The 24,178-nt window shown below is 57.0% G+C and overlaps 1 protein-coding gene across 3 annotated transcripts; it reads right to left on the reverse strand.

Moving 5' to 3' along the window:
• Nucleotides 1-12,970: 12,970 nt before the first annotated feature.
• Klf15 (Kruppel like factor 15) lies at nucleotides 12,971-23,758 on the reverse strand. Of its 3 annotated transcripts, none has more exons than XM_042680175.1 (3): nucleotides 23,742-23,758; nucleotides 19,070-20,170; nucleotides 12,971-14,090 (listed from the first exon to the last, which is right to left on the reverse strand). In XM_042680175.1, the coding sequence occupies exons 2-3, from the start codon at nucleotides 20,143-20,145 to the stop codon at nucleotides 13,922-13,924; spliced, it is 1,245 nt and encodes a 414-aa protein (XP_042536109.1). In that variant the 5' UTR covers nucleotides 20,146-20,170; nucleotides 23,742-23,758; the 3' UTR covers nucleotides 12,971-13,921. The 3 variants fall into 3 exon arrangements, with proteins under 3 accessions (XP_042536109.1, XP_042536107.1, XP_042536106.1); XM_042680173.1 differs by lacking the exon at nucleotides 23,742-23,758 and adding an exon at nucleotides 22,577-22,593; XM_042680172.1 differs by lacking the exon at nucleotides 23,742-23,758 and adding an exon at nucleotides 21,389-21,663.
• Nucleotides 23,759-24,178: the final 420 nt, after the last annotated feature.

A 24,178-nucleotide genomic window follows, 5' to 3' on the forward strand; every position in this document is an offset into this window, starting at 1 on the left:
TTTTGCATGTCTGAAGATCATTCATGGGGAACCAAAGATTTTTATGTTTGTACAGCAGGTCTTTTTGCTCCTATAAATATCTCTTGTCCGCCTAAAATTATATTATATCCTGTAGATCTTGTTCTGTGCTCAGTTCAGCAAGTTAGAAATGGTTTGATCATCTCAGGTATTGCCTTTCAGATTAAGCAGAGTGAGAAGAGCACTTGATTGATTGATGGAGTCTGCTCTGAGCACCACATCTGATGTACTGAACTGTGATGTTTACTGGTCTGGAGACATGGCCAAGACGCAGGGCTGTGGTGTGAGGTTACAAGACGCAGGGCTGTAGTATAAGGTCACAAGGACTCCCAGGAACAGAGATTGTCCAGAAACAAGCACTGGACAGAAAGCTAAAGGGACAGACAAGACACCATGAAAACTAGGTCAAGGGACAGCCCAAGAAGTCCCCTAGGGTGAGTGAGACAAGGTCCTGACTGTCCAAAGGGAGAAGAATGGGGGACCGGAGGACCCTGATCCAGGCAGATAGAGCTGCAGCAACCATGTGAACAGAGACTTGGATCACAAAGAGAAACTTGGGAACATGAGAAGGAACCAGGACCACATCACACTGACACTGAAGGGAGGAGTCTAGAGCAGGCAGGGGTCCAGGCAGGAGGAGGGGCCTGACAATTACCCTCTACCACCAGGAGAAGGGAAAGAATCAAAAAGGAAATTGGTGATAGGGTGTAGGGTGGTATCACTGTGTGGAGTCATTGAGAGTGTGGTTCCTAGTACCTTAGGGTTCTTCATTTAATCTCGATCCATGGAATGTCTGTGTGTGTGTGTGTGTGTGTGTGTGTGTGTGTGTGTGTGTGTGTGTGAGTGACTCAAATGCAGTGACACTTGGAATCCACATTCAGTTCCCTCAGCCACTGTCCTCCCTGGGTTAATTAGCTCCCTTTGTTCTGTAATAGAAGCTGGATAGCAGGAAGTTAGGCTAATGGCCTCACATGCAGCAGGAAAGGTTGGGACTCAGGCCTCCATTCTCAAGACTGAAGTGGAGCTTCCCGCCCCCAGGGCTGCAGTCATATTGGTACCTGGTAAGTAATGCCAAGTTTTCAATCAGCCCATGCTTGGCACATTAATAACAAGGAAAGGAAGCAAGCACCACGATCAGAAATTTGGTGAGCACATAAATCACTGGTCAAATCTTTTCCTATCCCTTTTTACTTTGCTGTTCAGATTCTTAGTGTGGAGCTGGTGCAGGAAGGCCTGGGGAGGGCAGGAGACCTGGAACAGGTGCTGTTTCTATCCCATGGTGTGTGAAACTAAGCTTGGCAGGTCGGTGTCCGTGGCTAAGGACTTCTGTCTGCATACAGGGGAATAAATTGATTGGCATTTATTTTTTAACAGAAGGCATTCAGCAGAGAGAAACACACAGCTCTTTAAATAATTATGTTTTTCTCTCCTTAGCACTTTGGCTTTTTCGTCTCATCATTGGTACCTTAGGGCTGTCAAATGGCTGCCACAGATCCAGGCATCACATCCATACTGAAGGCAAGAAGAAGAAGAGGGGGAGGAGGGAAAGAAGAAGGCAGCCCCCCTCCCCAATTCTTCTCATCTGGTATCTCTCCATCACTTCTTATACAAGAGGTCTGAGCCCCTGGCTGTGCTTTTCTAGTCTTATGGGGAGGGAGGCAGGAAAGTAAAGTTGTGTTTGCCAGTGTTGGGCTAGGCAGCCAGTGAAATCTGTGCCCTCAACAGCATCAGACCTGTCTTCAAGGTGAGGAGCTCAAATGCCCACACATTTAAATACAGGCCCTCTTCAGAGCGGAGGGAAGAAAGGAAGGAGTAGGAGGAAGAAGAGAAAAGAAAGTCTTTGTGATTCTCACACTTGAGCTTTACTGCTGAGAGCGGAGGAGTCCAGGTGTTTTGTAGGTCACAGGTGGCTGAAAAGATGTGCTATGTGGTTTGACTTCATTGCTTTTCTGTGCTTCCCAATGCCAACGGCCACCTATGGGAGACTCCACCGCCTCCTCTTTGCCTCTCAGCCCCTGGCTCTCTGCTCAGCAAGCAGAAGAAACCATCTTCTGGTGTATTGTACTTCGGGAGCCTAAGAGGCCTAGGAAGCAGCTATGTGGGTGCCAACAGGACTGAGAGGGATTCTCCTACCCAGAGCTGAATGTTCCATCTGAAGGATGGCCACAGGTCTGGCATCTGCTCCCCTTGACAACCTAAAAGAAAGAAATGTATGGGCTGAGGTCCTGATGAATCCTGCATAGAAATCACACTGGAGAAAGAAACCACAATTGTCTGCTGTCCCCCACTGCCAAGGGTATATACGCCATGAAAATAAATGTGTAACCCAGATGCTGGCTGAACCTCCCTCCAAGCCTAAAGTGGGCCAAAGGCCTCTGGGAGCTCCCAGCCCTGTGATCCTGCCAGCCATGGCCTCTGACTGCACATATGCATGAGCAGATATGGAAGGCAAGTGCACAAACAGTAACCCTCGCACACAGCTTCCACGTGCAGCCTTGCACTGAAGTTCCCGAGTGAGGGAAGGGAGGCTGTTTGCAGAGCACCCACCGCTCCACTCTGTTTGGCTGGTTGAGAAGAACCCCTTCCCTTGCCCCTGTGATCAGCCTTCCTCCTCTTCCAGCCTTTTCCATGCAGACCATCATCCTCCCACCAAGGGATCTGCCTCATCACTCCCCTCCCCTCTTCTGGTCAGGCCAGGGTCCCCAGGGACTCCTTGTAGGAGGCAGACTCAGGGCTGCCAGGAACCCACCCAGAGCTGGGCATGGGAGGGGACCATCCAAGGAGACATGAGGCCCATTTGGAAAATGAGAGAAATAAGCATGATGGTAGCCAGAAGCAAGATTTGGTAATGAGTTGTTATTTGACAATTGCCCTTCACCAGTTTTAAAGAGGCCACAGCATTCTGAGCTCCAGGCCGGGCTACTGCCACCCTCTTCTTACTGCTTCTGAGTGGGAGAATGTTGCGGCCACAGCCGCATGGCAGGGCAGCTGGGAGCCTCGGCACACGGCTTGGTTTGTGTCTGAGAACCAGAATAAAATATGTAAAGATTTTTGATAACAGGCGGCAAGGCTGGGCGCGTGGTTTTGCGTGGCGAGTCAGCTGGGGCCGATCGATCAGCGTGAGCCGGGCCTGGCTCTGTCTGGCCAGAACTCTCTCTTGGATCACAAGACCACTGTCTTCATAACTGGGCCACCTGAAGTTCAAACTTGGGGAGGAATCCCAGGTGAGACTGGCCAGGCTCTTCAGTACCATTCCCATAGACGGACACCTTGTCTCCCAGGCCTCGGCAAGGTCACCAGCCGGAGGCCACGTTGAGTCCGGACAGCAGATGGAGAGCAGAGCCCAGGCTGGACCCAGGACAGCCTCCTGGCCAGCCCACCACTCTCGGGCTGCCGGCCAGCCCAGAAGCACTGAGGTGGGAAACAGCATGGGAAGTGTGTTGTCCTGGAGATGGACCTGTGGTGGCAGGTAGGAAGGAAGCATTGTGAGGGACAGATGGGACTTTGGGGCAGGTCTAGTGCCAGCTTCAAGAGCAGATGGCTTTGCAGAGCTGTCCTGAGGTGGGGAAACAAAGGCAGCCCTATTCTGATGGCCCTCTGTCTGGGAGAAGGTGAGCCAGGTCTTAGCCAAGGAAATCTCCCAATGCTAACCTCCGCCAAGAGCAGGGAGACAGAGCCCCAGGGGGCCAGTCACGGGCAGGCCACGCCACACTCGACCGCTGGGCCCTGCTGTGGTTTTTTTCCACCTACGTTAGTCCTGACTCAGCATCGCGGGTATCAGGGTTCAGCACAAAGATCCCAGGGGGACATTCTCAAGCAAAGCTGTGAAGAAACCAGTGAGCGGCTAAACACTCTTCTGTGCACAAACAGCAGTCTCCTCCACAGCAAGCAAGCTCCTGGGCTGCTATCCCAACAGAGAGCCAGCTGCTCCCCGCAGATGCCCACCTGGGAGCACACGGACCCGGGGGTCAGAACGAGGCTGCGTGCCTTGGGCTGGGATGGCCGGGCTCCGTGGCAAGGTGACACCTATTTCCACATGTCTGTCTCGCATCTTGCTGTTGGCTGAACAGTTTTTATAAATTCTGACTTTCTGAATGAACAATTACAGCACATTCACTTGCCTTCCTTCCCTTTCCCTTGTCCCTCCATTTTTGTCTCTTGTATTACTCTGGCAAGGGACTTAGTTTGGATATGGCTTGAGTGTGCCTTCCAAGGTTCAAGTGTTCGAATTTAATTCCCACTGAGATATTAAAAAAGACTATGGGGGGCTAGGAACGTGATTCAGTGGTAGAGTGCTTGCCTTGCATGCATGTGGCCCTAGGTTTGATTCCTCAGCACCACATAAGCAGAAAAAAGCCAGAAGTGGTGCTGTGGTTCAAGTGGTAGAGTGCTAGCCTTGAGCTGAAGAGCTGAGGGACAGCGCCCAGGCCCAGAGTTCAGCCCCCACGACTGGCAAAAAATAAAAAAAGACTATGGTGCTGTGCTCAGAGGTAGGGACTTGGGCAGTGACTAAGATTAGTAAATTTGTCATGGTATGGCCCCATCATTAAATCCTGGTAGCTTTTTTTTCCCCTTTTTTGGTCACTTGCCAGGCTTGAATTCAGGGCCTGGGCACTGTCCCTGAGCTTTTGTGCTCAAGGATAGCATCCTGCCACTTAGAGCCACAGCTCTACTTCTGTCTTTCTGAGGGCTCATTGAAGATAGAAGTCTCACGGCCTCTCCTGCCTGCGCTGGCTTTGAACCATGATCCTCAGATCTCAGCCTCCTGAGTAGGTAGGATGACAGGCGTGAGCCACCGGCGACCAGCCTCTGGTGGCTTTTTAAGAAGAGAGAAGGCAAGAATAGAGACACACAGCTGCAGTCACAGCACTTACGAGGCTTTCAATTTGAGGACAGCCTGAGCTATGTCGTGAGACCCTGTCTCAAAAAACACAGGGACTGGAGATGCAGATGTCAGTGTTTGCCTGGCATGCATAAGGCCCTGGATTCGATCCCCAAAGCTGAGGAGAAAGGGCAGAAAATTCATGTGCATGTTCTCTCTTACCAGGCAATGCCTGGGGTTACCCCTAGGCCTCTACTCCTAGAAGGCCATCACCACCCACGTGTACTCTTGACCTTGAACCAAAACTGTGAGCCAAAATAAACCTGTTCTGTTTATAAAGAAGCCTGCCTCAAGTATCACATTTAGTAACAAAAAGCAGACTGATAAGCAAGGACTTGGCAAGCAATGAGGAGAGGGGTACGGGGCGGGGGGAGTGCCGCTGTCTGCAATCACAGGTGTGCGTGAGCCCACTCCCCGCAGCCAGAGCATCTCTGAGGACATCGTGCATGTGTCCAGCAGAGGCGGTGGGCCTCCTGCGTACCTGGCCAGCATGGCGACAGAAGTAAAAGTAACTTGCCGTGGGTGCCGCATCCTGTCCACAGGGTCAGGGTGACAGGCACAGGGACAAGCGATGTGGAAAGGAAAATGCCACATCGCGGATACAAACTCTGAGTTGCCAAACCCGCTCGCCCTCCCCCACACACATACAAGGTGCCCAGAACATCCACCCAGCCTCTTCGGGTGAGAGCTAATGCCACCCTGGAGAAGGCTCTGCCCAGCTGACTCCTGAGCCCTGGGACAGATGACATCTCTGCTGGACACTGGTGAGTCCTTGGCCCCCCTTGCAACCTCTTTGGTGGACTTGAAATCTGCCACGCCTTGTCTGTTTTTTCTGCTCTCTTCCTTTCCCTGACTTCTCCTTTGGGCTCTGCTGGCACAGCCTACTGCAGCCTGCATTTCTCCCAGTCTCCTGGGAGCCACGCCCAGTCCTTCTCTTTTCAAGGGCACTGCCCGCTGGGCCGCACGCCCCCAGGTGCGCACTGCCTTTGAGTTTGCAGATGCTGCTCCCTGTTCCCTCTGGGCCTTGTGTGCAGGGCTCCAAGCAATCACCTCCACCCCTGCCTGATCTCAGATAAAACAGGGTCTGTTCAGATGTGGGGCTGCCACAGAATGGGTGGACCCGGTCCCACCTACATCCCCATGTGAGCTCACAGCCTCCTGACACCCGTGCAGGGGCTCGTTCCTTGCAGGACGCCCTGCCTGCACCGCTAGCACGCTACGTTAGTGCAGAGCACAAAACCACTCCGCCTTAGGAGCCCTCCTCCTGGGCTCACTGTCTCGGCCCCTGTAGACCCTGGCTGGATTCAGGAAACCATGGTTATTTGCAGGCATTCGCCTTTGTCTATGGGAGTCAGGATTCTATCCCTTGAGACCTGAAACAGGGCCTTCTATTTCATCTGGGTGCAAGCCACCCTTGGGCTTGGTGTCTCGCTTCCTTCACAGCCACGTGACTCCGCTCTGGCTGATGGATGTGAGTAAAAGTGACTTTGCCTAGGAGACACCTGTCCTTTCTAGCTGGCCCAGGCTGTCGTAGATCAACACCCGAGAGCTTGTAGGGTGACAAGCGAAGGAGCTGGGCACTCCGTGTTAGAGCCACCACATCCACGCAATAGAGGAACATAAAACTGACCTTAACCTACGGAACTGGGAGACTTCTTTGCATAGCTGTCTGACCCACATGCTGCTTAGCATAGTGAAGTAGAGAAAATGGTACATCCTCTCCGCTCTGGGTGCCTTTGGGGACAGCCTTGACAGGGTGGAAAGGAAGAGCCTCGAGGCTTGATTTTCTGTCCTGCAGCCTGAGACCCCTCTACTCTCCCCAGGTAGAGAGCTGGCAGGTCTGGGTCCTTGGTACCCAAGGCCTAGGGCCTGGACTGTGGACCTAGAGGCTCACAGGTGTGGGCCCAGAAAGCTAGGGGCTGCTGCTCCAGCCTTATGGAGTTTCTCGGTACTCAGGCTGGGAATTTGGTGCCCTGGGCCTTACCCACCAGCAGCGCAGCCATTGGCAGTTACTGTAATCCCCTGCTTCCTGCCACAGTGAGCAGCAGCGGTGGCTCCTGACAGCAGCACAGCTGCGTCGAGCACAGCACAGCTAGTGTCAAGCCTCTGGGAAGTTCACCGGGCTGAGGCCCTTGGTTCCGGGCTTGGCGGCTCCTTGGAACTCTTCCAGCCACCAGGGCCGGCAGCGTCTCAGCCCTGGCTGTTGGCAGCTTTCTGTCTTTCTTCAGCCTTGGCTCTGGGCCCTCCCTCACCTCATCTCCACTGGTGCTACTCCTCGCAGCCTCTCCTTCCTGCTGTTCCTGCCCCAGCAGCTGCTCTTGGAACTCTTCAGCCACCCTCTCCTTGCAACTGCTGCCTGGGCAGAGGCTGCCAATGCTTGCACACTGCCACTTCCTGTCCTCTTTCTCCTCTCCCAGCTCAGCCCCACTCTACTTATAATAAAGATTAAAAAATAGGCAAGAAAAGGCATGGGAGAAAAGCCTTTCCTTCTGCTTATATAGCCAGGAAAGAAGTGTGGCAATGGTGTTTGTACCAATCACAGCCAATCTTCTCAAAAACAAGGACTGCATTTACACCAATCACAGCAGACTGTCATACAAATGAAGGACTATGTTTGCACCAATCACAAGCATTCTTCTTCTCCTTCAGCAACTAGTGTTAAAACTTCCGGCAACTAGTGTTACAGCTCTCCTAGAATGTCAGGACCCTGCCCTTGACAAGCTGGCCTTATAGCTCAGAACTGAGGTGTCTAAGACCCTTGGCCAATATGGTTTGATGCCTCCCTTGAACTCTTCCAGTGACCAAGGCCTGCAGGCCCATAAGGTCTCACCTCTGCTCCTCCACAGCCTTCTTTCCTCCACGTTGGCCCTCTGTGTCTTTCTACTTCCACTGGTCTATGTTGTCTTCTCTGCCTCCACTGCTACCATTCCAGTCTCTTCTTCCACCATCTTTTCTGGTCACCAGCTCAGATTGATCTACTATAGATAAAGACCAAAAGCAGGCAAGAAAACCTACATTATACTTAATGGTGAAAATCTAAAACCACTTCTTTTAAAATCAGGAATGAGAAAAAGATATCTACTCTCTCTACTTCTCTTCAATAGAGTACTAGAATTCCTAGCAAGAGCAGTAAGGCAAGAAAAGAAACATAAAGGAGACCCAAATAGGGAAAGAAGAAGTGAAACTATCCCTTTTTGTAGATGACATGATTCTGTATTTAAAGGACCCGATAGTCTCCTCCATCAAGCTACTAGAGTGATTTTAAACTTTGGCAAGTTAGTAGGTTATAAAACCAACCCACCAACGTCAGTAGCTTTTCTGTATGCCAACAATGAGAATATCAAGACTGAATTCAGGAAAGCAACCTCCTTTGTAATAGCCTCAAAAAAAAAAAAAAAACCCACTAGGAATTAACCAAAGATGTAAAGGGCCTCTATCATGAAAACTTCAAAAAAGGAAATTGTTAACCCAATGATCTTCCTTCCCATAGCTAAACACGCTCCTTCCCCGCCCCACAGCTTAGCACGCTCCCTTCCTAGGCAGCACTAGGCCCATGTAGTAAATGCAGTAAATATTCAGCCTCCAACCCCCTTTACCTTGGGATGGCACTTCTCTGGGGCAGCTACCCCCATATAAGGCAACAAGAGCCCCTTAGAGTGACCTTCAGGTCTGGGCAGCTGCAGGGCCTCTTATCTACTATTTGGGCAGCAGCCATCAATCCTAGTCTGCCATGATGAAGCCCCTGGCCCACATGTCCACACCAGGGTCTCCGCCTCCTAGCCGCTTCTAGCCCTTCTTAAACCACCTAGGTTATATAGGTTACCCCGGACAGTAGCTGGCGCTTCTTCTCACTCCTCCCTGGTAAGAAGGGGTCGTGCCCATCCCCTTACTGGAAATAACCTTTTCTTTGTTCTTTGTACCTGGATATCTGCATGTTTTCTGGCAAAGTCTAATTTACTCTAACAGAAATTGAAGAGGATTTAAGGAAATGGAAAGATTTTCTGTGTTCCTGAACCTGAAGAATTAACATCATGAAAATGATAATACTGCCCAAAGCAATTTACAAACTCAATGCACTATCCATCAAAATCCCAGCAACATTTTTCAATGAAGTAGACAAAGCAACTCAAAAATTCATATGAAATAACAAAAGACCCTGAATAACAAAAGTAATTCTTAGCAGGAAGAACAATGTTGAAGGAATATCAATATCAAACTTCAAACTCTATTACAAAGCCATAGTAATAAAAACAGCTTGGTACTGGTACAAAAATAGGCCTTTGGACAAATGGAACAGAATAGAATACCCAGAAATAAACCCACAGACCTATAGCCATTTAATATTTAATAAAGGAGCCAAAAACATAGGTTGGAGGAAAGCCGGCCTCTTCAGCAAATGGTACTGGCAAAATTGGCTATCCACATGCAGAAAACTGAAACTAGATCCTTATATATCACCTTGCACCAGAATCAATTCAAAATGTATCAAAGACCTCAGTGTAAGGCCAGGAACCATATATTACAGGAAGGGGTAGGGGAAACACTAGGCTTCCTATGCACAGCTTGAAACTTTCTAAGTAAAGATCCAGAATCATAACAAATCAAAGAAAGACTGGATAAATGGGATTGCAACCAAACTTAAAAGTTTCTTCCTGGAAAAAACATAGCTAACAAGCTAAACAGAAAGCCTACAAAATGGGAGAAAATTTTCACCAGCTACACATCTGACAAGAGCCTAGTATCCAAAATATACTTAGAGATCAAAAAAATTAAACTCCTCAAAAATAAAATCTTAAAGGAACAACAATCCAATTAATAAATGGACTAATGACTTACAGAGAGACTTCTCAGAAAAAGCAAAAATGGCCAAAAGACAAGTGAAGAAATGTTCAACATCTCTGACCATAAAGGAATTGCAAGGCAAAGAATACTGAGAGTCCATCTCACCCCAAGAAAACTAACTACAACAAATGATGGCCTGGAGGTGGCCAAAAGGGAAGTAAGTCTATGACACTGATGGTGAGAATGTATGTTGGTTTAACCACTTTGGAAGCAGCAAAAACTAAACATAGAGCTTCCCTATGACCCAGCAATTCCTCTCTGGCATTTGTCCAAGAGGGCGCATCTATGTTCATCACAACCTTTACCATAGCTAAGATAGGAGTCAGCTCAGATGCCCCTCAACAGCTGGGTGGAAGAAGAAATGTGCTATTCACTCATCAGAAAGAATGAGATTGAATAGAAAGACTTGGAAAAAATTATATTAAGCAAAGTAAGCAAGACCTAGAGAAAGATAGGTGGCATGTTTTCCCTCATTTGTGGTAGCAAGAATATACCTATAAATCTACAAGTAAGGGCTATCAATCTACAAGAATGTGGCTTCGTGGCAGAGTGCTTACCTAGCATGCATGACGCTCTGGGTTTGATTCCTCAGTACCACATACATAGAAAAAGCCGGAAGTAGCGCTGTGGCTTAAGTGGTAGAGCGTCAGCCTTGAGCAAAAGAAGCTCAGAGACAGTGCCCAGGCCCAGAGTTCAAGCCCCGGGACTAGCAAAAAGAAAAAAATCTGCAAGTAAACACACAGGTAAGCAAGGGGTTACAAATGAGTTCACTGAAGTGTAGTAGACTATGGAGAGCACAAATACCAGGAAATGAGTACTTGCAAGAGTGGAGAGTGGTACAAGAATGAAGCAGGAAAGGGGAAAGAATGCAGGCAAGAATTCATTGTAGCCAGGAACCAGTGGCTCACACCTGTAATCCTAGCTATTCAGGGCTGAGATCTGAGCACCACAGTTTAAAGCCAGCCCAGTCAAGAAAGTCCTTGAGATTCTTATCTCTGGTTACCCACCAGAAAACCGGAAGTGGAGCTGTGGCTCAGTGGTAGAGTGTTAGCTTTGAGCAAAAAGGCTCAGGGATGGCCCAGGCCCTGATTTCAAGCCCCATAACAACAACAACAGCAACAAATTCATTGTATATGACAGAATTGAGAAATATAAGGGCAGGGTGGGTTGGGAGTGTGTGTGAAGGTGTTGAAGGGATGACACAGACCAACACATAACCTCAAACCAAGGTAAGTAAGGGAAGGAGTGGGCTGGGAGGGAGGGGGAGAAGTGGAAAGGGGTGACATTGATCAAGTCACACCATATCATACACTGTTCCGGTGGATGACAACTCCTTCATACAACGGCTGAAAGATAATGAAAAATATTCAGGAAATAATACATGAATAACTTAATCAAATTAATTCAATTAATAGTCAATTTAATTGCATTAATCAAATGTAATTGATGCACAAAAATTAAAAAGTAGGCAAAAAAAGGCCCCTCAGGAGAAGCCTGTCACTGCCCCCAGGTGACTGGAAAAGTGGCCCGGCAGCCTGTAGTGATCAGGGCAGTCCTTCATGAAGGAAGATCCTTTGTATAATTGAAGGCCAGTGTGAATGCCAATCCCAGCGGACCTTCCTGTAAATAAAGGACTGCTGCACCAATCACAGCAGAACTCTGTGCAAACAAGAGCTGTGTCCGCACCAAACATGGTACACCTCTCATTTGAACCCTTACTTTTCTTCCTCAGCTCTTTGATTTGTATTATATTCAAGACAGAATCTTGTTACCTTTACCTGAGCTGGCCTTGAGCTTGAACTCTCCTGAATCAGCTCCCAAGTAGCTGGAACTACAGGCACAAGCCACTAGGCCTGGCCTGTCCCCTCACTTACCGCTCACTGCCATGCTGTGTTCTGGTCTGTAGGGTGCAGAGGCAGAGCGGCAAGGGCCGAGGTCCCCACAGGCAGTGTGGCTTTGGCTTCCCGCTCTGTCTCGCTGTGTCCCCGGACGCTGTGTCCCTGACCCCAGTCCATCGGCTGGGATGTCGGCAGCATGGGTGCAGGGCACCGGCAGGGCAGGTGCATCCTAAGTGTGTGCACACATGCCTCAGGTGAGGAGCCTGGAGCCCAGACGGAGGGGAAGACTTAGACCCGCCAACACACTCCTAGCCCCAAGACAGACCACCAGGTCAGCTGCAAGGTCACAGACTGAGGGGAGGTGTGCGGTGTTTAGGCTGATGCTCTGCCGAGGAGGGCCGTGTGTGCATGGACCCTTCCTCCTCACTGCCACCATCCTGACCACCCCAGTCCTCCCCAGCCTGCTCAGGCCCCTCTTTATCTGGGGATGCCTTGCTACGGATGGGGGGGGGGGAAGGGCACGCTCAGGCAACTGAAACCAATGCCTCACTTGCCCCCGACAATTTGTCCCCCGAGGGTACATGGGGCTGCGGGCAAAAGGAGAGGTCACAGGCTGGGCAGGATGGCATACACAAAAACTCACTGTCAGCCAGGTCTGGTGCCCAGGACAGAGCAGCCAGTCCCCAAGCTCTCTGTCCTCAGATGGACGGCCACCCACGCTGACCACAGAGCCTCTGCTGGAGGTCTCCCCACTGGCCACCTCGCATCACCAAGGGTCTGGCTGGGCTTTCGACGCAGGGGCCTGTGGGAGAGCACCCCCGCTGGAAGGCGCTCACCCCATGCAGGTGTGTGGTCCAGGGCGGTCTCCTGCCATAAGCCTCACCTTGGAGGCAGGCTGGCCTGGGCCACCTCTCCCAGGCCATTTCCTGAAGAGCTTACGGCCTCTCCTTGTTTTCTGGCCCCATCCTCCCCAGCCTGTGCGGGCCGTGTGCACAGACGCAACCTGTGAAGCCACACTACAGAGCCCCACGCATGTCAGGGACTTGAGGGGGGCAGAGGGGCCACCTCCACGTGCTGGCCTGGCTGTTCCCCTACTGTCTGGGCCGGCACGCTAAGACAGTCGTTGCCACCGTGGAAGAGGGAACCGGCCCACTGGCCTCAGGGGAAGTGATGTCCCCTCAGCACAGGTGGGTGCTGAGCAAGAGTCCAATACCAAGAGGAGAGTAGGAGACGGCTGGCCCAGGCTCGGGTGCTTCCCACAGAAAAGGCTAGAACCCGGCTCAGAGGAGGGGGGGGGGGCGCGGGGCACAGGGGTGGGAAAACCAGAGTCGTCCATCTCCAGAGAGCAAAGCACGCAGCACAGGGACAAAAAGCCACTGGGTTCTTTTTTTCTTTTTTATTGGCAAAGTAAATATATTCTTCTGAAGGACCAAAGAAAATATACATAATTATAACATATGTACACTGCTTTATAGATTTTTAAAATTTCAAATGTACACAAATGTCAACATGTTATTAAAAGATAGCTTTATGCGGAGGTGGACCTATGTACAGTTTATTTACATACATTCACAGGGTGTGAGATAGACCTGTCAAACAAGCTAGATCACTCGATAGTAATTTCTAGACATGAGGAGGAATGCATTTCTAAGTCAAGTCAGGGCTGGAGGCTCCGGCTGGTCCTTCCGCGGCCGGGCTGCCCCTCCCTCAGTGGCCAGGGCCGGGGCCTGGGCCTATCTGGGAGATGGAGGAAGGAGCAGGACTGCTGGCCAGGGTGGCACCTAGGGCTCGATGTCCTGCACCTTAAACTCAAGCACTGCAGGCCCAGGGGGGCGCTGCTCACCCCGCCCCACGGCAGCCTGCAGCAGCTCCTCCCACCCTGCGTGGCCCTGCCACACCTCTGCCTGATGGCGGAGCAGGCTTTTGCACACAGCGGCCACACCACAGTGCAGCCCTGGACCTTCACCCTACTTCCCTCTTCCCAGTACGGCCCCCTCTGGGAACTGAGTGTTTCAAAACTGCGCATTTCTTCTTCACCAGCAATAAAGCGTTGGCTTTGGCCCAGGCTGGGAGCCCAGTGGGAGAAGGGCAAGACTCAGCTCCTGCTTCCAGCTGGTGGCTGCATGGAGGCCTGGCGGCCAGCAAGGCACAATGGCAAAGGCCCACTGGGGGCCCAGCCCGAGGGTGGGGCAGCCCCGGGGCCTCCCGGGAAAGGCAGCTCTGGGCTCTGGGTGGCACCTCCTGGGTAGCAGAAGGTGAGCTGGTAACATTGTCGCATCCCTCTGGAAGAGGCAAATAAATTATTGCTTAAAAAGGAGGGCCGCAGGAGGCGGCGGGCAGCTCAGTTGAGGGTGCGCACGGCGCGGCTGCTGCGCGGGAAGCGGTGCACCTTCACGTGCTTGGACAGGTGGTCGCTCCGCGCGAACTTCTTCTCGCACACAGGGCACTGATACGGCTTCACGCCGGAGTGCGAGCGCCGGTGCCGCGACAGCTCGTCGGAGCGAGAGAACCTAAGGGACACAGGGACAAGGGGTCAGCAGGCCTCCCTGGGGCCTGGACCTGAGTGGGGGCCCAGGTGGGGGGACCCAGAGCCCTGGCCGCCTGTGCAGCCAGGGGCAGGGCGGCTCGGCTGGGTGGTCCTCCCGGGTCAGCCCAGCTCTGCTGGGACAGGAGAGGGCCCCACCCCCACCCCGTCCCGTCTGTGCTGAGTCCTCAGAGCTCTGGCTGTGCTGCCTCACCAGCCGCAGCCAGAGCCTCTGAGGCGCATCCCGGAGTCACTGAGGGGACACTGAGCAGGCGGAGGATGCCTCCTCCCAGCGGCAGGGCTTCCCGCAGGAGGGTCCCCAGACGAGCCTGCCCCATAGGCTGAGATCTGAGGACTGCAGTTCAAGCCAGCCCGGCAGGAAAGTCCATGAGACTCTTATCTCCACTTAAACACCAAAAAAGCTAGAAGTGGAGCTGTGGATCAAGTGGTAGAGCACTAGCCTTAAGCAAAATGTGATGGCACCTGGCTCTGAGTTCAAGCCCCAGGACCATTCCCCACCCCACCCCCGCCCCCAAAAAGGTGCCCTGCCTAAGTGTTCAAGCATGTGGATGCCCCAGCATCGCCTCTCTCCACCTCTGCTGGCTGGGAACAAACACTCACACGGCAGCCCGAGCCTGCTGCGTGCTGGGCATCAGCAATTGTGTTTAAATGAGCAACCTGGCCAGGGGCTTGAGGTCAACACACACAAGGGCAGTGTTGGTGTTCTCACACGCACAACATATGAGTACGCACAACGTACAGGTACAGGCACACCCATGAGCACCAGGCCCAATGTCCCGTTCCTAGACCCAGGACAGCAGGCCCTCTCCTGCCTGATGGCAGGGCCTGCAGCTGCCCTGTCCTGCCCACAGGCCAGCGGGCACAGGAGGGGCTCCGGGACACTGAGGGCCTCAGCTCCCCGTGTTGCCCAAGGCCCAGGGTCCTGTCCCCAGTGGGCAGCTGCTGCACGTGGAAGCCAACTCCAGCCCATGCCTCTGGGAACTGTGGGGTCTGCATGGGCCCCCAAACACAGCACATCTTCTGACTCCATGAAGCTCAACCACTGTGTGTGCCGAATGAGGAAAGTGCGACTCCGGCACTGAGGACGGGTCTGAGGTACCATGACAGAGCAGCCGGCCAGAGAGCAGTTCCCGCATGACCCGCCGCCTGTCCTCACCTGCCTGCTCTGGTGACAGCGGGCAGCAGGTAACCTGACGTCTACTGAAAACTGCTAGCATCCTCCTGGCTCTGTGTGTGTGTGTGTGTGTGTGTCCCCTGCCCAGAGCTGGGGCCTCAGTTTCCCCACCCGGAGACAGGGGAAGTAATGTTCCATCCCAGAGGGCCGTGAAGCTGTTGTGATTGTCTAAGAACAGCAAGCTTGTGGTGCGGGCATGGGGCCTGGTGCAGTTCTTGGTCCCCGGGGAGGCCAAGGCCCTGGGGGACAGGCTAGGCCTCCCAAGGCTGGGGTGCGGGCAGAGGAGGCGTGGGGGTCAGGTAACCCTGGAGCTGCCTGCAGTGTCGGCACTGGAGCCCCAGCACCCAGGGGGAGGTGCCTCTGCCCAGACACTAATTGGCCATCCACCAGAAAGCCATGCTCAGAAAGTCAAGTCTCAGGGATGCAGCACCTCAAGGTGTACAGGGTCCAACCTGTCACCTCGCACCAATCTGTCCAGCGTGAGGGGGTCAGAGGCTGCTTCAGGGCAGCGGAGCCATGGGACACGGGAGCCAGCAGCAGAGCCAGCCGGACTGGCTGAGAGCCTGGCCCCTCTCCCCCCGGCTCTTTGCCTGCGGGCTTGGGTTGCCCCTCTCCTGGGTTCCTGTCCACTGCGGGCGCCACATTACCTGCCGCCCGGCCTCCGGCGGCTACCAGTGTGCACATTCACTGTGGCAGGGGATTCTTTCTGGAAAGAACGGCTTGGCCACTCTGGAACAGGGTGTCCTGCTGCAGGGAACAAAGGAGGCCTGTGTCTGTGAGCTAGCAGGGAAGGAAACTTCTAGGAAGGCTAGCACACAGCTTCTTTCCAGATGGTCAGATCACAACCAGCCAGGCTGGCATCAGCCCCTCAAGCAGGTGAAATCATGTCCCAAGAGGGGATACACGGGGCATCCCAGCAGGCAGCAGAAGGAAGTGAGGCGCGCAGCTGCGCTGGTGCTGGGCGGTGGGGCGTGCCGGCGGGGTGGAGGTGCTGCACTATTCTGAGGCCTTGGGCAGAGAACCAGGGCCAGAGGCAGCCAGAGGAAGGCAGCAAGCGTGCAGAGCCGCTGAAGCCCAGGCCCATCCACACCAGAGCGAGCTACGCCCCTGCGGATCCACACCAGAGCGAGCCACGCCCCCGCAGATCCACACCAGAGCGAGCCATGCCCCCGAGGATCCACACCAGAGCAAGCCACGCCCTTGCGGATCCACACCAGAGCGAGCCACGCCCCCGCGGAGAGTGGCTGGAGGGCTCCCCCAGTGGGGTACAGAAGAGTGGGCAGGCAATGGGATTCCTGGCCCTGCCAGCACTCATCAGCTGAGTGCCGCAGAAGCTCAGCGTTCTGTGCCTCCATCTCCTCAGAGGGGACGGACATGCAGCGGCCATCACTTTTATGGACCTATATGGAGAATGACATGATGGAAGCCACACAGAGCGCTGACAGCAGGACCTCGAGCACACGGCTCAGCAGCCGCCGGCCTGCGGCCTCAGCCAGAGCAGACAGATGCGTCCGCCTTGACCCTCGGCCGCACCCGCGGAGGGCCGCACCTCAGTCCACACTCCTGAGCACATCCGTGCGGACATGATCTTTCTGTGCCTCCGGTTCTGGTCTAGGATGAGTGAAGGGAGGCAGATGGGGTAACGGAGGCGCGATCCGGCCTGGGCAACGCCGCATGCACAGCACCGGCAGCCCCCTGCACACACCTCTCTGGCTCCCTTCAGACGAGGCTGCCAGGGAGGAGCCTCCCGGGAGCCAGACACACACCACTCTATGCTGTCCAGCTGCCCACCCTACCAAGGGTGCCACCTTGCACCCCGTGTCCCTGCCGCCGTGGGCCGGATGGGTCCAGGACAGGGAGATGGGCACGGGCTTGGATGGTCCCGAGCTGACAGCTTTCAAGTATCTACTGTCACTTGCATACCTGCTACGGGGTGCTCACCACCACGAAGCGGCTGTGGAGGACAGGGCTCACCCGTGAATACCCCCGACTACTCAGCCAGCCCCCTGGTCCTGGGGGGAGGGGGCTGCAGAGGGTGGCCTCAGCCTCGGCCCCATCCCAGCTCACTGGCTGGTCGGTACCAGCCAGGGGACGGCAGTGAAGAGGCAAGCCGGACTGAGTACAAGCCAGTGCTGTGGGGCAGCCCTTCTCCCCACAGACCTGCCCCGCCCCACCAAGCACGTACAGTCCCACCGACACTCCACGGCATTGTCCACGAACCCACACAAGACTCATCAGTCCCTCCTTGATCTCTGATGGTTAGCTGACAACTGGCGTGCAGACAGGGGGCACTGCAGACCACTCCTGTACTTGCCTGGAGCTCCTCTCCAGGAGAAACTGAGGCTCAGTGCCCCAGGGACACAGAGTGAGCTGCCGGCTGGTCAGGGGCTCAAGCCCTCCACTGCCTCCTCCAACTGGGGGCCACAACACACTCCCCGTTGTCCAGTTAAGAGCACAAAGCCCCTCCCCTGCCCTCCTCCTCCACCCCGCAGCCCCCCCCCCCCCAAACGGGGCCTGCCCTCACACGACACCGCACGTGGCTCAGAGCAGGAGGGACGTGGGAGGGAGGCTGAGCAGGTGGCGCTCAGGACAGGCTGCCACGCACCAAGGCACTCTTGGGGAGCCTTCTCCAGGCAGCTTGTGCCAAAGACCACATTGTGAGGGCTGTCCATGACACAGCCTTGGCAGGCCAGGACCCGGCCTGGGACCAAGGCTCATGAGCTCTGTGAGCCAGTCTGCTCCAGAAAACAAGAGCGACACTGCTCTGCCATACCCCCAGACACACCTGTGCACACAGGGCACGTCACCATACGCCAGGTGCACAGGTGCACCAACACACGGCTCGTATCACCAGCTGTGCGCCTGTGCTTGAAGCCTCCACAGCGGGCCTGCGCACCATGCTCTGGCCGCACACTCAAGAGCCACAGCAGCAACACGCAGACCGTGCTGAAAGCTCCTGCCACTGTGGGGGGTGGATGCACCTCCTGCGGGGGCTGAGCAAGGGTGACACACAGGGCCTCTCTGCCCCAGAAGTTGGGCAGGCCTGGCAAGGCCCCCACGCTATGAGTTCCACACAGGGCAGAGAGCCTGGAAGACTTTCGCCATCTTTGACCCAACACCACAGCCAGCCTGGCCTTCTGGGTTGGCTCTGCGGCGTCCCACACCCCTCCACATCCCTGGGAGGAAGCAAGGACCAGGCCTGACTCACATACCCCCAAATATCTGCCCCAGGCAGCTTGTCCCTCCCGGCTCGGCCCCCATGCAGCATTTTCAGGATGAGCCTCTAACTCAACCACTGGGCTTCAAGTCCCATTTATGGACTGGTGTGAGCTGGGGCCGGGTCTCCCACAGCCCGGGCCTCAGTGTCCTTAGGACCTCCCTGCCCCCCCCTTCCTTGAGCTGGGGTCTGGCGGTCCTTACCCTGTGTGGGCCGTGAGGGTCAGGGACAGAGCCCTACTCCATCACCTTTGGCTGTCCTGTCTGCATAGGTGCCCCGCTGCTGACCGCTGCCCTCGGCCCACCAGACCGAGAGACCCACAAGGACTCAGCACTCGCTCGGAACAAGCCACAGCAAGCCCGACCTGGTCATTAGGAAACTGAAGGCAGGTGGCCTCCAGTGTTAGTAAGCACAGGGACAAGGAAGCCTGGGCAGCTGGGCCCACGCGGACCCTGACCTTTCCTGTGGGTGAAGAACTGGGCCTGGGCTGCACGCCTGTGAGCCCGCAGGAGGGGTCCTCACTGGCCGTGAGGCCGGTCCCTGCCATACTGACCTCCAGCCGCAGCCCGGCCAGGTGCAGGCAAAAGGCTTCTCGCCGGTGTGCCGCCGCAGGTGAGCCTTCAGATGGCTGCTTTTCGTGTACATCTTGCTGCAGCCGGGGAAAGTACATTTGTGCATTTTGATGAGTTCTGCTGCTGGGTTCTTGGTGAACTTCTGGCCCACGAGGAGGCCGGCGGGGCTGGGTCCCAGGGGTCCCGACCCAATGGGTTTGGCGGCGATGGGCACCGGAGCGATGCGCACGAACTTCGAGGGCAGGCTCAAGTTGGAGGAGGGCACCACCTGGGGCACAAGCGCGAAGGTCTGCCCCTGGATGTTGACCAGGAGCTGGGCCACCTTGACGTTCTCGGGGGCCTGCCCGGGGGAAGCGGGGTCTGCGCCGGCCTCCTGCTTCACAGCTACTGGCTGGATCTGCAGCAGTACCGGGATGGGACCATCGGGTGCCGGCCCCTCCCCTGAGCCCTGGGCACCGCCCACACCGGTGCCATCTGGGGGAGGGGTACCGCGTTCTCTCCCTGCAGACCCTGGGTGTAGGTGGCTCCTGTGGGGCCCAGCCAGCTCTTGGCCACAGGCTTCGTAGTCTTTGCTGCTCTCCGGGGCCTCCCTGGCCTTTGGCTCCATGTTCTCCTCCAGGAACTCCTCGATCTCCTCCAGGGTGGGCTGGAAGGGCCGGGGGACGTCATCAGGGTCACCCAGGGGGAAGTCAGAGAAACAGATATGTTCCCCCTTCGTGGGCACTGGAGCTCTCCGCCAGGGCCCCCACGTCACGGGGCTACTGCTGTCCCCAATGCTCCCGCCGCCACCGCCACTGCCCAGTGTGGCGTGGGACAGCAGGAAGTCCAAGATGCTGTCCTGGCCCTTGGTGCCCGGCCTTCCTCTGTAGCAGGAGCAGCGGGCGTGCAAATCGGGGCTGGCACAGGAGCAGGGGCTGGAGGCATCGCTGTCATCTTCAGAGACAGGCGAGGGCAGCACGTGGTACCCCCGCCGGCCGGCCAGCCTCTCACCCAGGTAACCCACGGGGCATTTTGGAGACGAGAAGGTCTCATCTACTGGAACCAAGTGGTCCACCATGCTGGCCTGGCCGTGCCAATGGTCACTGCAGAGGGAACAAGGAGGCCTGGTCAGAAAGTCGGGGGGCTCGCTGACAGCGGGCTGGGGCCCCACGCTCAGCTGCCTGCCCACAGCCTCCACAGCCAAACCCCGCTCCTGCCTCCATCCCTCGGGAGGACAGGCCGGAGCAGTGTTGGCTGAAATTGCACCACTCTGCTTGCAAAAGAGCCCTCGTCACCCCATTGCACAACCCAGGCACTCTGGTCTCAGACACTCCTGGAAAAGGACACCCCATGTGCCTGTGATCAGCCATGTGTGTGAGAGAGGGGCCTTCCAGGGGAGGAGGTATGCTGGACCCAGAATGGCCCAGGATGGGAAGACACTATGTCTGCAGACCCTAACTTCAGCTTCCTGCTAGAGGAGTCACCCTGGGAGCAAAAGGGAGAATGGCCGAGTGCCCTCTGACAGGAGGTGGCTGGGGCTTCCAGGCTGAGCAGGGCACTTGTGGCTCACATCTGTAATCCTAGCTACTCAGGAGGCTGAGATCTGAGGACTGACATTCAAGGCCAGCCCAGGCAAGAAAGACTTCTTTATCTCTAACTAGCCACTAAAAAGCCAGAAGTGGAGCTGTGGCCCAAGTGATTGAGTGCTAGCCTTATGCAAAGAAGCTCAGGGACATTGCCCAGGCCCTTGCCTAGCCCTGAGTTCAAGCCTGTGGACTGGCACAAAACAAAACAACAACAACAAGACCAGGCTGTGTGTTAAATGTGAATTTCAGGTTGAAAAAAGAATCTACTTTTCACAGAAGACCTGGGATGGGATACACTGATTTTAACTTTTTTTTCCTGAGTTTTAAATGGGCAATTATCTTTTAAATGGGTAGTTAATAAGTAAAGAGGTAAAAAAGTCAAACAGCAGCAAGCTCTTCCTCCTCCCCTCTCAGGGCTGTTTCCCCATCCAAAGGGGACCCGAGTTCTGCCTCCCCCTCTGTGAACCAGAGAGGTGAGCTTCAGCTGCCTCCCGTCACCGCGGGAGAGGCCAAGGCCCGGGCCTCCTGCTGGGTTGTGGGCCTCACTGCCTCATCCACCATCTCCTTTGGCGCCATTGCCTCTAACAGGATGGAGAAACACGCGCAAACACCCTCCCACGTGCAGACACCCCCCGGGGGCCCATCAAGAAGCTGAGCAGAATGGAAGACACGTGTGCACTCACACAAACACACACACCCATTGCCACGGCCACTGCTGTCGTCCGGGACACTCACCACCGTGGGGGCTGGGCTAACGCCTATCTCCTCGCTCCATGTCTCTGTGGAGGTCCTGCCTGGTGCCCAGGAGGGGCTCAGAGGACACTGGCAGACAACAGCGGGGAAGCCGTGTCCCGGGAAGCCAAAGGCCATGCTAGGTTTGGCGTCCGAGGGGGAGAGTCAATAGTGCCTGGCCGTGACAGGGCCACCTCTCTGGACCTTTGTCCCCATCCAGTGACCACGGTGGGCTGGGTGTTTACAAGCTGAAGGAGCGCCAGCATCCCTGCTGCTTGGCATCACCTCTGCATCTACCCCCTTGTCTTCAGGACCACTCCCCCCCAACCCACACACGCAGCACAGCACCTCTGGCAGCAGTGACCTTTCCATGCTCCAATGGTCTCTAAGCCTCCCTCCCGCACAAGGACACAAGGACCTTTGACTCAGCTCCCACATGGCCTGGGAGCCTCTAGGAAGGAAGCTCCAGGAGGAGCAGGTTTGCAGAAGTCCACCGTATTCAGCTAAGGATCTAACCTGGGGCTGTTTTAAGATGCACACTATTAAATTGGAACCCCTACGCACAACCATTTGAAGATAATAACACAAATACAATACACACAATTCATCAAACAAATTCCTGGGAAGGAATGGACCTCCAAAGCCTGTGCTACACAGAGCACTGTCAACCGTGGTACGGAGTGGCACCACCTGCCCGCAGGTCATAGCTCCAGGCAGCCCGGGGCCCTCCCCCTCTCCCCTCCCTCACCCCTCCCGTGCTTGTCAGTTGTCCCTGTGGGTCCCTCTGCCCCAGCACTCCAGGTGGAGGCTCCCCAAAGGGTGCGTGTGTGTGCACGTGTGTGCGTGCACCTGTGAGTGTGTGCGCGCGTGCGCGCGCCTTGTGTGCGCGTGCGCGTGTGTGCGCGCACCTGTGAGTGTGTGCGCGCGCGCCTTGTGTGTGTGTGCGCGCGTGCGTGCGTGTGCGTGTGGTCTTACAGGTGCGAGGACTCGCACTCGCTCTCACAGTCTCGCCGGGCTCTTTTTACTCAAGGCGGGGGATGCTCCGGCTGAGCCGCACCTCCGCTCCTGGGTGGTATTAATGAACGATTCCCAGTGCGCGGCCTGAGCAGCTTCCCAGTGCCAGGCCCACTGCTGGGCCTCCCGGGAGGTGCCCTGTGGGAAACTACCTCGGCACTTTTGCTTCCTGTCTACCTTCCCACCAGAATACAAGCCAGTGCAAAGCGATCCCGGAGTGAAACACGCACGGGGCTGGCGCAGGTCACGCGCGGGGGGCCGGGATCCGGCAGCTGGGCCTGCACGCGGGGCTCCGCGGCTCTGAAGGGCAAGCAAGGGCTCTAGGACCGGCCGGGCGGAGGTGGCGGCGGCCGCGGTCCGGGAAAACAGCAGCACGTGGCGCGGGCGGAGGCGGGGCCGGGGCGGGGCGGGGGAGGGGGGGACGCGCCGTTCCGGGCACCGGCCCCGCCCCCGCCCGCCGGCCAGGCCTGCTGTTTATCCTCCCCGGGACACAGCGGCTGCAGGAACAACATGTAATTGATAACAAGCCCAGCGCCGGCCAAGGGCTCGCCATTGGGTCAGCGTGCAAATCACGGGGGTGGCGGTGGGGGCCACTCTTCAAAATAAGAGTCTCCTCCCGGAGCTACCCGAGGATCCTAAAGTCGCCCGGTCCGGCCGGGGCGTTCTCTCACCTGTGGGGCTCCCCGGGGAACCCCTGGGCGCGGGAGGGAGGGGATTCCGGGGCCCACGCCGGGGACTCCTCACCCTCGGGGACGCGGAAGGGCCCAGCCCGGGCTTCCCAGCGCACAGTGGGCAGGGCAGGGGCTGCGGCCTCCCCGGTCCCGGGCCCGAACACGTCGGGCCGGGGACGCGGAGCTGGAGGTGCGGGGCGCGCAGGGGGTCAGGCGTGTGACAGCGCGGCGGGGCCGTGCGCAGCGGGTGGCGGGGCCGTGCGGGGCCGTGCGCAGCGGCGCCGGCGCCCGCGGGGCCCGCGCGAGGGTCCACCCGGGACGGGGCCGCGCGTGGGAAAAGGCGTGGGCGCTGCCCCGGCCCCGCACGGCGGCCGCCGGGCCCCGGGCCCTCCGCGCGGCCCCCTCGCCCGACCCCGCCGCGGTGACCGACAGTAACCCCTCCGCCTCGCACCGCGGCCGCGCTCCCCTCGCGCCCGGGCCGGCCCCCGCCCCGCCATATGGGAGGCCGGCCCGGCGGGCGCGCGGGGCCTCCGCGGGGAGCGCGGGCCGCGGCGCCCGGGGTCGCCGCCCCGCCCCCTCCGGGCCCCGGACAGCGCGCTCCCCGGCCCCGGCCGCCCCCGCCCCCGGCCCCGGGCCCCGCAGCGCGGCCGGCCCCGCCGCGCCTCTCCCACCTGGCGTGGCCCGCGGCCGGGCCCCGGCGGTCCTGCGGCACGGGGCCGGGCTGGGCGGGGCGCGGCCCGGCGGGGGTCTGGGCGGCCGCGGGCCGGGCCGCGGTCTGCGCTCGCTCGCTCGCTCGCGGTGTCGCCGCTGCCCGCAGTCGCTGCGGCGGAGCCCTGGCCGCCCGCCGCTCTCCGCGCTCACCCCGGGCCGCTCACGTGATGCCGCGGGCGCCGCGAAGGCTCGCAGGAGGCTCGGCCTCGGGCGCGCGCCCCATTGGCCAGCGCCGCGCGTCACGCGCCCGCCCCGGCCCCGCCCCGGGCCCCGCCCCTCCCGCCGGGCTCGGCGCGGCCCGGCTCCCAGCGCCCGCCTGCGGCCGGACCTGCGCGCCGCGGAGCCCCTGGCGCCGGCCCGCTCCCCGCGCCCGGCCCCTCCCGGGGCCACAGCGTCC

This window comes from Dipodomys spectabilis, unplaced genomic scaffold (assembly GCF_019054845.1).
Source record: "Dipodomys spectabilis isolate Male_0828 unplaced genomic scaffold, ASM1905484v1 ptg000054l, whole genome shotgun sequence".
In the NCBI taxonomy this organism is placed as follows: Eukaryota; Metazoa; Chordata; class Mammalia; order Rodentia; family Heteromyidae; genus Dipodomys; species Dipodomys spectabilis.

What these genes read in the sequence shown, in the direction of transcription:
- Klf15 (XM_042680175.1), bottom strand. Translation starts at nt 20,145, where the DNA reads ATGGTGGACCACTTGGTTCCAGTAGATGAGACCTTCTCGTCTCCAAAA. An exon ending in TGGCCGGGCTGCGGCTGGAG is followed by an intron (nt 14,091 to 19,069) that starts GTCAGTATGGCA and finishes TGTGTCCCTTAG; the next exon opens with GTTCTCTCGCTCCGACGAGC.